At 32.9% G+C, this 11,337-nt stretch overlaps 1 protein-coding gene across 2 annotated transcripts; it reads right to left on the reverse strand.

Annotated features, from left to right (window-relative positions):
* Positions 1–233: 233 nt before the first annotated feature.
* Positions 234–7,108, reverse strand: SLITRK6 (SLIT and NTRK like family member 6). 2 transcript variants are annotated; one of them, XM_031958548.1, is made up of 2 exons: positions 6,608–7,108; positions 234–3,919 (listed from the first exon to the last, which is right to left on the reverse strand). In XM_031958548.1, the coding sequence occupies exon 2, from the start codon at positions 3,893–3,895 to the stop codon at positions 1,370–1,372; it is 2,526 nt and encodes an 841-aa protein (XP_031814408.1). In that variant the 5' UTR covers positions 3,896–3,919; positions 6,608–7,108; the 3' UTR covers positions 234–1,369. The 2 variants fall into 2 exon arrangements, with proteins under 2 accessions (XP_031814408.1, XP_012400237.1); XM_012544783.3 differs by having other exon boundaries at positions 6,485–7,108.
* Between the last annotated feature and the right edge of the window lie 4,229 nt (positions 7,109–11,337).

An 11,337-nucleotide genomic window follows, 5' to 3' on the forward strand; every position in this document is an offset into this window, starting at 1 on the left:
TCAATCATGCCCAGAAATTGAATAGCCTTTTTTACACACTGTGAACAAGATGCTTCTGTGTACATGACAACAGACAGAAGCATCTTTTTGGACTCCTGACTTGATTGAGTTGCAGATCAGAGTGAATTTTAAAAAAGCAAATTTTAAGAAGACTTTTTTTTTCAATTTAGTTTTATTTATAGTGAGCAATTCCCTTGAAAGGCACCCAAGAATAATTATTTTTGTGAACCAAAAAATATATATACAAAACTGTACAGAATAAATAGTTTATAGAAATCTAACTACATTTTCTTGTAAAATAAAGCTGCAGTGCTCCACATTCTAAGTCCTTTGTATAACTTACCATTAGAAGTGCCTTTTGCTACTCATTTGGGGCATTACAGATAAAATAAAAACAATGATCTCTACACACACCCAATTTTTGTTTTACACCTTTAAATTGATGGCCACAGTGAAATTAATTTTCTCATGAACAATCAAATCTACCAAAGAAGCCACTGCTGTGAAAGAAACCAAACTTACTTACACTAAATATATTTACAGTGGATTCTCAGTAGCTTCAAAATTGTCCAAGATTAAGGATTGAAATTGACATGTGATCACACAACAGATTACAGCAGCATTGAAAATGAGATTGTCCAAACTTGGATATAACCCCTATGTGAAGAAAAATAAGAGCTTTTGTTCCTTTCCCTTGAACTTTTAGTGTTTGTTTCTATTTTATTTTTGGTCATCTTTTATGTTTGAGACCCTTCACAGCAGCATTGGATAAATAAATCTCACCAGGCTTCAGCTTTTTTATGCCACTGGAGTTATATACATACCTAACTATATCCTTTTATATTCTATTTAGATTAATCAAATTCCAGTTTTGCATTTATTATGAGAAAAGTGCAATTATAGACAATGTTTACCCCCTGTAGTGCATATACTAAGCATTTAATCAATATGCTTTTGAATTTTAAGATTTTATGTACAAACATATCTTAAAGTGATATATTCCAATTCTTATGGAATCATTGGGAACAGGATTTCAACATAAAATGTTTAATTCCCAAATTAAGTATATAAGAGGATTGCCCATAAAACTGAAAAAAAAAAAAACAAACCTAGAGAGCTATGAACATCTCCTTTGCATGATTAATTACATATAAGTTTTGATTTGATTTGGGGTCCGAAAATAATACGATGGCTTCTCCCAGTGATCCCTGAGTTTCATTTTCTTTTACTGCCCATACCCTTCCATCCCAGCACTACTGCTGTGCTTAAATTCTGATTTATAATACACTATTTTAAGGCACTTTTATTTACAATGTTCTGATTTTAAACAGAATCATAACATTCCTTCCCAAATCCCCAAAGTGTAGTCTTATGTTTGCTGTTCCAGGACTTCTAAATAGTCAGGTTCAGCATGTAAGTTAGCTTTGAGCTCAAAATACTCATTTTTTGTCTTTTCCACTAACACCTTCCTTGGTCTGGAGTACATTAATGTCTCCATTAATTTTAGCTCCTCATGTGTTCCAGGATAATGCACCTCTATCTCAGGCTGGAGCTGGGCAATATTTTTCCTCAGGTACTCTGTGATCCCCAGTTGCTGAAGTTCCCGTTCTTTCTCCAAGATGTTTCTATATAAGGAACTGGCATCCTGGAAGGATAGAAATTCTGCTGTTTGATCTGTAGCTTTGTACTTCACATTTGAACCCGTGAGAGGTGAATTATTTTCCCTTTCTAGAAGACTCCTCTGGAGATGTTTTGAGTCATTTCTGTCTTTGTCATTTTTCTCCTCCTCTTGTTCTAGATGTTTGGGGCTGAAAGATGGACTTCGGTAGACATGAACCATTGGGCTCACCATATGCTGCTCATACATTGATGCACTGGGACGCTCAGTAGTATGATGTGTCATCTTATGACCATACATACTATACTGAAGGTGCACGGGACTGCTGTCCCTCATTTGCTCATCAGCTTGTTTCTTTTTGCACCTTCTCCTACGATGGAGGACAAGAACTACTATTCCTGCAGCACAGAACACAATAGTTATAAACACAATGAGCAGACCCAAAATTAAAACAGAAAGTGGAACTGCATCTGTGAGTGATCTTAAAATGGTATCAGCAGTATTGGTTGTAGTTGTGGGAGTGGTGACAATTATAAAACTAGAGTGGGTTGGTTGGGATGGACTATTAATTAGGCCTGGACATAAAAGTTCACTATTCAATGACTTTAAATCTTTTTTATCTAAATGCCCTGGGGATGTACAGAGAATGTCATCAGTCACTACATCTTTGCTTAGTTTTTGTATCCATTGCTGTAAACCGACTAAATCACAAGAGCAGTCCCAGGGATTATCCTCAAGCTCAATCTGGATCAATAAATCCAGTTCATCTAGGACATTACTCACAGGCAGATGTGTAAACTGGTTTGTTTTGAGGTTTATCCTGGTCAAGGGAACTCCTGAAAAAATATGAGGTGGTAAAGCTTGTAGAAGATTGTTATTCAAATAGAGGACCTTAAGTTTTGGCATTGTATTAAAAGTTCCAGGTAATATTTCCTTTATAGCATTGTATTCAAGGTACAGGTACTCAAGATTGTGGAGTCCTAGAAATAAACCATGGTTTAATTTAGTCAAATGGTTACCATTAAGATAGAGCTTTTGTAATCTGCTAAGGTTCATGAATGACCCTTCCTCAAGAATCTCAATCCGGTTGTTCCCCAAGTGAAGCAGTTCTAAAGTGGAATATTCCACCAGGTCAGATTTCATTAGGGTTTGAATAATATTGCCTGCTAAAATAAGTTTTTTAGGATTTTGTGGAGGAGGCTTTAAGTCAGATAAACTTTCGATATTTCGTTCCTGGCAATGAATTAGAAGTCCTGATGGAGAAAGGATTTTGCAGTTACAAGGAACTGGACAATAAGGTCCTGGAAGTGGAGTGGATGGCTTTGTAGCATAAGAAACTAAGCCTGGTACTTTGGTAGGACTTTTTGTAATAGATGTTGTCTTGGTTGATATATGACCATCATTTATAGACGAGGTCACCACTAAGTGTAATGACCCTGAAGGATCCTCATATTCTTCATGTACTGGGGGAGTAGGACAGATAGATTCCTTTTTCAGTCTACTTAGAACACTTCCTTTGACAAAAGAAGGACTATTGCAAACAACATCACCAATGATAGACTGAGGAGGCATATTTTCCAACCACGTCTTTAACTGCAATAAATCACAATTGCAGACCCATTTATTGTCTTCCAGCTGAAGGTCCAATATCCTGCCAATGTGTTCCAAAAACCCAACATATGGCAAAGTTTGCAGTTGATTACCACGGAGGTCCAAATGAGTCAATGGGACAAAGCGAAATATATTTGGAGGAAGAAACTCAATGGCATTATCATTTAAAATTAAGACTTTTAATCTATGGAGCTTGCTAAAGGCACTTGGTTCAATCACTGTGATGAAATTGTTATCTGCTTGAAGGAATTCCAAGTTCTCTAGGCCATGGAATGTGTCCTCTTTCAGAATTTCTAAAGAATTATGATTAATATGTAGTTGCTTCAGAAGGCCAAGGCCATTAAATGCACCAGGTTCAATATCCACAATATTATTAAATCCAAGATGTATTAAGATGGCACTGGGAAGTCCAGAAAAGTCATTGGTGTGTAGTGTAGTCAATCCATTTTTTAATAAAAATAGATGGAAGGGTCTTGATGGTGGAACATTTATTTGGGATAATGTCTTGATACCTCTTTCCTCACAGTTTATAAGCAGTAAACCATCCTTTTCCTCACATGAACATAGAGAATCACAAGATCCTCTAACTGGTAACAATGCAGGTGGAGATTGTAAAGAAGCTGAAGCAATCAAAGCTGAATATAGCAGATGAATCCAGAGCTTCATGTTGTTGTTCAATGAATTCTTATTCTGCAAAATAAAAATTGAATATGATGGAAGTTCAGTTATGGCAGTGAAGGGCATTTTCTCTTACACATTTTCAAACTATCATTTGCTTGGTTGAACATTAAAATATTCTTTCTGTGAGAAGCTTATGCATTTACTAAAGAATATATTTCTTATTAGGAAATGAGTAAGATCTGACTTTCTATTAATTCTACCACCCCAGGTTATAAAATTGATATAAAGAATTACTTTCAAAGAAACTGATATCATTTTTATATAAAATCCTCATCTTTTTTTCTTAAAGTTAACATTAATAAAATACAGATCTGAAACATACTAAAATAGTTAACAGAATAAAAAAAAGATTCATGTATTTGATATGTTTGAGTTATATGTTTTGGGGTTATACTGATATTTTTCTATCCTAAACATGATGAGTTATAGATTTAAAAGAAAAACAAAATACATAGGTCTTAAGTCGTACAGAAAGAAATGCAAAAAAGATGCAGGAAAGTAAAGTTTGAAAGGAGAGCTCTTTACTTCCTAACTCTCAACTTTTGATTTAGTCATTAGAATTACTTTTTTCAGTAGATTGATACATTGGCTAAATGTCAAGAGTACATCAAATTTCTGCTAAAATCTACAGAGACTTGAGGTAAAACCATTTTCAAGTCACAAAGACAAGCAATTAGTAAAGCCATAACTTAGGGAAATGTTACCACTGACTAGCCAAAATCAGAAACATATTACTGATAAACAACTTTACATTTAGGTTTTCATAATGCAAAGCATTATGAGATAGCATAACCTTACCAGGGACCATGTGGTAGAGCTCACACTAGGTTTTATATAAGGCACAGTAAATTAGGACGATCAAATTTCACACAGAGAGGGTTTTTGTTTTTTTTTTTGATGCTTATAATGAAATCATAGGAATATTTACAATCTATTACAAAGCCTTCAAGAAGAAACACTGAACTAAAATATAACTTGTACTGTAGGTTACTATACTAAAGGCAGATAAAACATAAGCTGCTTCTCAAATAACCTACTAGCAAATGCCAGTTGACCTCCCCAAGCATAGTTTTGAAATGGGCTAGAGGGTGCTGAATGTCATCACATAATTAACCAGCTGATGTGTTTCCTTATTAAGAGCTTAAAGACTTTTTTTACAATGACCTCTGAAACTAACTGTACTCTAACAGGAGCATTTGAGAATATGATATGAGTGATTTGGTAAACTGACAATGAAAATTAACTTAGAATAACACTACCATATATGCTATTTCATTAAAGGGGATTCAAGTATTTTAAAAGAAACTTTTTTTTTTAAATCTATAGATTGAATAAGTCTTGAATCAATGTAAATTGCAATCAGGAAATACTGAAGATTAATTTGATCAATCATTCTCTTTCTTGAAATGTTGTCTATAATATTATCTATAAGCTAAGATGGAAAATATCACACCCACCCACACACAGAGTGGATGTTATTAGAGTCACTAATTTATGGTATCGTTTTTCCTTTTCTATTTTAACAATGACACATTCATATGAGAAATAGGACATTATAATGAAAACCACACAAAATAACTTCCACCCTAGAAACACACCATAGGATCCAAAAATTGAATGGTAGAAATTTGATGGTAGTACAAATTATCTTTTTTAAAGTACTAGCCCTTTTTAATTCTATAATTCAGAAAGGAGAGAAAAACATTTTTTTTCCCTTCCTCAACAAATTACTAGAGAAGCTTTGAAGTGTGAAATGTTTCTGAGACGTTCAGGATCATGAGAAATATATTCAATATACTTTCAGTTTTTGTAGCAAGCAACATGTAGTTCAGTCCACAAGTTGTGATTCACTCAGAATAACAAACAATGAACTCCCCCACCCCTTTATAGGCTATAGGAGGAAATATAATGAACCATTCTGTGAGGTTAAGGACTTTAGGAAAACAGGAGATAATTTCCAGATGTTCATTCCACATTTTCCTTTACATCTTAGGGAAATTATGTTCTGCAAAGTCTAAGTTTAAAAAAAAAGAGGGAGAGAGTCAGAGAGAGATCTATGAAATCCATGTGTTTTGTTTTTTTCATGTTTTCAGAAATAGTCAAATGTGAGGAACAATACAGTAAATAAGTTGTTGCTGATAAAAAAAAAATATAATACTTCATTTCATCTTAAATGCCTTTCTGTTTATATTACACACAGACACACAAAAATGTCTCCAAGCAGGAGATTAAATAGCAAATAAATTTGTTAATTTTTGCTCATACTGAAATCAAAAATACTTAGAAATATTTACAAGTTAAAAAGCCTGCATTTAGCTCACAATATCCAACTGTACCATATAATCTACCACTATCCCAACTATTCTGCACAGCCAGCTGTTTTACTAAATGTCTCCTCTTAGAATACAGGCATCTGGTACTATATTAGGAATGCCAGTGACTGAGAGAAGGAAATTCAACATCACTTAAAGCAAAGTTACACACAAATAACACAAATGTAGCAAATCAATTAATTAAGAAAATTAAAAGAGTGATACAAAACTACTTGGAAGCCATTTGTAACATTCACCTTACCTGTACAGCAGACACTCCTCTAGACACAGTCAGTTACAAAATGCACAGTTGGGAAAGCAGTTTGAAATAATTCAGGCTCTTTGTTAAAAATGCAAAACACATCAAACAGATAAACAAACCCACCACTAAATGATTTCTTCTTACATGTCACTTTTCTGCAAGTCCAGACATAGCTGCAGCATTGCAAAGTTAAAACTCCAGGTCAAGAGAGAAAATGTAGAACATTTTACTGGAAATCTTTCAGGCAGAGTGAATGCTAGACCATCCTGAAGCAGTTGCCCTTTTTCCTCAATTAAAATTCACGGCATACTTCACAGCTATGCTGACTTTTTTTTTTTTTTTTTGCATATAGTTAACCATTTGCAAGCTTCCGAAAGCAGTAAATAAGCAAGATGTTAAACAGAGCTTGAATTGATCACTCTTGCTTTCTTAGGCTTTAGATGTAAGCTGCAGCTAGGTTCTCCTTCCTCTCTTTCTAGTCTTTCTTGTTAGCTCAGTTTGTTATTAGTCAGACTGCCAAGGGCTGGGAGGTAGGCGTAAATAAAGACTTCTTGGCTTTTGACTCAGCCTTTAAGCCCTTCCCCATCAGAGAGCTTTAATCTGCCAGTGTCATTTAATACAAGAGACAGCTCCACCTTGGGACTGCTCAACTCCTCCTCTTTCTGAAAATGGTCTCACCTCTTTCCCTCTTCTCCCACCCTCTTTTGCACTACTTGCATACTAAGTATAGGGTGAGTGAATTTATATGGAAAGAATTGCATACCACTTAATAAAACATTTTAATGAATGATTTTGCTAATGAAGCAGGCATCAAGGATATTTTACTTTATCTTAAATTCTCTGATCTGTCACAGTTCTATAAATGTGGTATGTGTGTGTGTGTGTGTGTGTGTGTGTGTGTGTATGTGTATGTATATGCATGTTTGTTCTGGAATAACAACAAAAATATTTTTTCTATAATGTGATTTTTAGTTTTTCTTTGGTTTGATTTCAGGAATGAGATTTAAGCTTTCAGCTCACAAAATTGTCTTTTAGATTGAAATTTAACAGCCACTGCTGAGAACTGGCAGACTATCTTTATGAACCTCAAAGCAGGTTACCACAGGTTCTGTGGCAAAAATCAGCTTCTATATTTGTTGACAATTTGACTTTTTAAAGAAATATAAGTAATTGTTGATATATATTATCTAAGGTTGCAAACCAAAAACTAATAACCTTTATCCAGAATAAAAACAGTTATATTTTAATTTGGCTGCTTTCCAAAAATAGCTTAATATTTGTGGAGCAAAGTACCTAGCATTATTTCAGGTCTTTAAATTATGACATATTTCTAAAAACATACTTTTGGGAATTACATATAATTGAACAATTCTATTTATAAGATCATTGGATCACAAGAGCTAAAAAAGATGCTAAAGGCCAACTAGTCCAACCCCTCCATTTTTTTTAGGAATATAGTTAAAATCCAAATAATTTGTCAATTGGCAAAGGTGAGGGTGGAACTAAAAAAGGATGGAAAATCTTATTACTTTCCCTTAAATATTCAGTTTTCCAACTGCCTGGTTTTTTTGAGCATTTAAGATGTATGATAGAATATATTCTCTATATTTCATTGTTCCTTTCCCTATAGCTAAAGTAAAATAATAATAGAAATTGGAATCCATTTCAGGTATCTTGAAAAGGATAGGTATTTATGAAATGATGTATTGTTTTAATGTAAATCTAAGAATTACAAATAATGCTATCAATCTAAATATATAATCTGTACTCAATATCTAGGATTTATATCTTTAAAATATGACAAATTATTATGAGCTGAAACTTTGTACTATTTTGTTTAACTAAAAGCAATGTATTTTTAAAATGATAATAGGAAAATATAAGCTTATCAATAGTGTATGGATCTGACAGTTTTCTTAAGTGAAGTCCAGTTTTGTGCTCCATATTTTTAAAATCTCTTACTAAAACTAACTTTAAAATGTATTTTCTTTTTTTAAAAATCAGCTTATCAATTTCTTTAACTGTTATAAAGTTAGTCAAGCTTCACTACTAAAACCCACAACTGTCAGCATCCCTTATTTCCCAAAAGGCCTGTTTAAAAAAAAAAAAAAGTTATTGCTTTTTAACTTGGCACAAAGAACAAGAACTTTTGCATATCCAAAATGAGCAAATTATATCTGGTACTTAAAATGAAATCATCTATGTATAGAAATGTAATTCAAACACTAAAACATCTTTTTAAACTAGTGCTTTAATATATCACATACCATTTTCTTTAGGGATAATTTTTTTTAATGGACACTACTTTCATGTTAAACAACATATAAAATTCTCAATTTGCAACATGAATGAAAAATTAGCAAAATGTTTGAATCTCTTGTGTTATTTGCAACTTACCACAACCAGTAATTTCTGATGCCATTTTGTGGAATTCCTGGCTTACCTTCCTTTATATTCTCACAGTCATTTAATATATGCATATATATATATATATATATATATATATATGTATGTATGTACATATGTATATTGCTAATCATCTTATCAGTATGGCATAGTATTCAGGAATGACTTAGTATGATTTTGATTTAGAGGAAAAATAGATAAAAGGAATCATTGATGTAATATGCTAATAAATGGTCAAAACATAGGCTAGCAAGCCAGAAATGAAGAGAAAAAGTTTTTTTTTTTTTTTTTTAAAGAACCTTATTACCCATTTCCATTGCTAACCAATCCTTGTTAGCCCATCACATTTTGTTTTTCATAAAGGAGTGGAAAATTAAAACAAACAAAAAGAGGAATAACCTAGAGAAATAGAAGAAAGAAGACTGGAAGAGGATTTTACTCACTCAGATATGGACAAGGGGAATTAAAGTTCTCTAGAGAGGATATGAACAATTTCTTTTTCACTCTCAAAGTCATCAGTAATGGTTTGACTTCCTATTCTTGTCTTTGATATAAATGTAATGGCAACTCTCTGAAATTATTCTTTTCATAGTTTTGTAGAGTATCATTACTAAACTTCAAACTATGATTTCCATGCTTAAAATTCTGTTGTAAATACATCATTTGATAAAAAAGGGGGAAGAATATGAGGACTAGCCCTTTTGAGTAGGAGGGTTTGGAAAGCAAAGTAATGGACAAAGAAATGGATTCTGGCATAGCTCATTGAAGGCAATCTGAATAATTCTGACCTAAATTAAAGGCCTGAAAAAAATCATATTATCACAGATTTAGAGTGGAGAATGACCATAAAAGTCTTATGATTGAAACCCTTTCTTTTAAAGATGAAGATACAGAACTCTATAGATTATAAACCATTTGCTTATTTAACTGTTAAGTGTTAGATAATAGACCTGAGTAGAATTTAATCCAACATGCCTTGACTTCAAGAACAATGCACTCTCCAAAATATCTTGAATCCTTCCATTAATGAAAGCTTGTAAATATTCATTCAATATAATGACAATTAAAACACACACACACACACACACTTCAAGCTACAAAACCATATTTCATTATTGACCTCATAATGGATACCTTTCAATAATAGATAATGAGAAAATATCAGTCTTCAATTTCTGTCTGTATAAAAAAGCAATGGGCTATTAGTCCGTTTCAGTGTTCCATGATTCAGCTGTGTAGATTACAAATCATCTCATTTTCTCCACAAAGTTTTCTTCAAAATAAATAAAACAGTCATCATGCTTGACTGTACAGTTTCAGCATTTATTATGCTCCAAGTGCAATGCATACCATAGGATTGATTTCTTTGTTAAAGTGATCTAGTCTTGAATTAATGTTCACACTATATTTCACAAATTGGATGGAAAATGAAAAGTTCTCTCAAGTAGTTGGTATGTAGACTGAGTCTACAAGTTATATGCTATACCCTATAGGTGTATTCTATAAATATCTTTCTTTAGAATATAAATTCGCAGAAGACAAAGATTGAGATTGTAATCTTTGTATAGCATCAAGCACAGCTATGCACATGGGAAAATATTCTTGCTCATTGAACCTATTTATGTTTATAGAATGTGAACTTCACCTAACTTAAGGGATACAAAATGTACATGTACCTTTATGTATAGAGAATGGACTGATTAAACAGAAGATATTCTGAGAAATATACGTACTAAAGTGTGAAACAACTGATTGATGAAATGGTAAAAGAGCAACATTATACCCCTTTACCCATTATTATAAAGAAAGCTTTTCGGAGGGAAAAAAGAATACTATGAGATGTTTGCAATTTAAAGAAATAGAAGCCATATTTTTTTTTTTTAATATTTGTTGCTGAAAACATTATTTTGAAGAATGTTGAGAAACAGTTATGTACCATTGGTTTTTGTACATATCAGGGTTGGAGATCAATGACTTTTCCATGATCTATTCTTGAAGTTGTCAATAATGCAGACTGAATAAGAGTTTTGTAGTATTATAGGATTATAGCATTAAAGCTTTGAGATTATACTGAGTAGTGGCTCTAGAATGAAAGAATTCAGTTAGCATAATAAGGACACTGAGTTCATAGAGCATCATGAGTAGATATATTTAGAGAAAGTAAAAATCTTATAGGTTACTTTATCTAATGTCTTCCTTTTAACTCACGTGCAGAAAGTGACATGGTCAAGGTCACACAGGTAGTAAGTGATAGAACAACGAAATGTGTAAAAGTATTTAACTCATTCAAAACCTGAATTATTGGAGAGAAAGAGAGACAGACAGACAGACAGACAGAGACAAAAACAGAGAAACAAAGAGAACAGAGAGAGAGACAGAGACAGAGACAGAGACAGAGAAAAGAGAGAGATGTTTAGTTTAAAGTGGATGGATGGTAAATATTTAGC

This window comes from Sarcophilus harrisii, chromosome 3 (assembly GCF_902635505.1).
Source record: "Sarcophilus harrisii chromosome 3, mSarHar1.11, whole genome shotgun sequence".
Classification (NCBI taxonomy): Eukaryota; Metazoa; Chordata; class Mammalia; order Dasyuromorphia; family Dasyuridae; genus Sarcophilus; species Sarcophilus harrisii.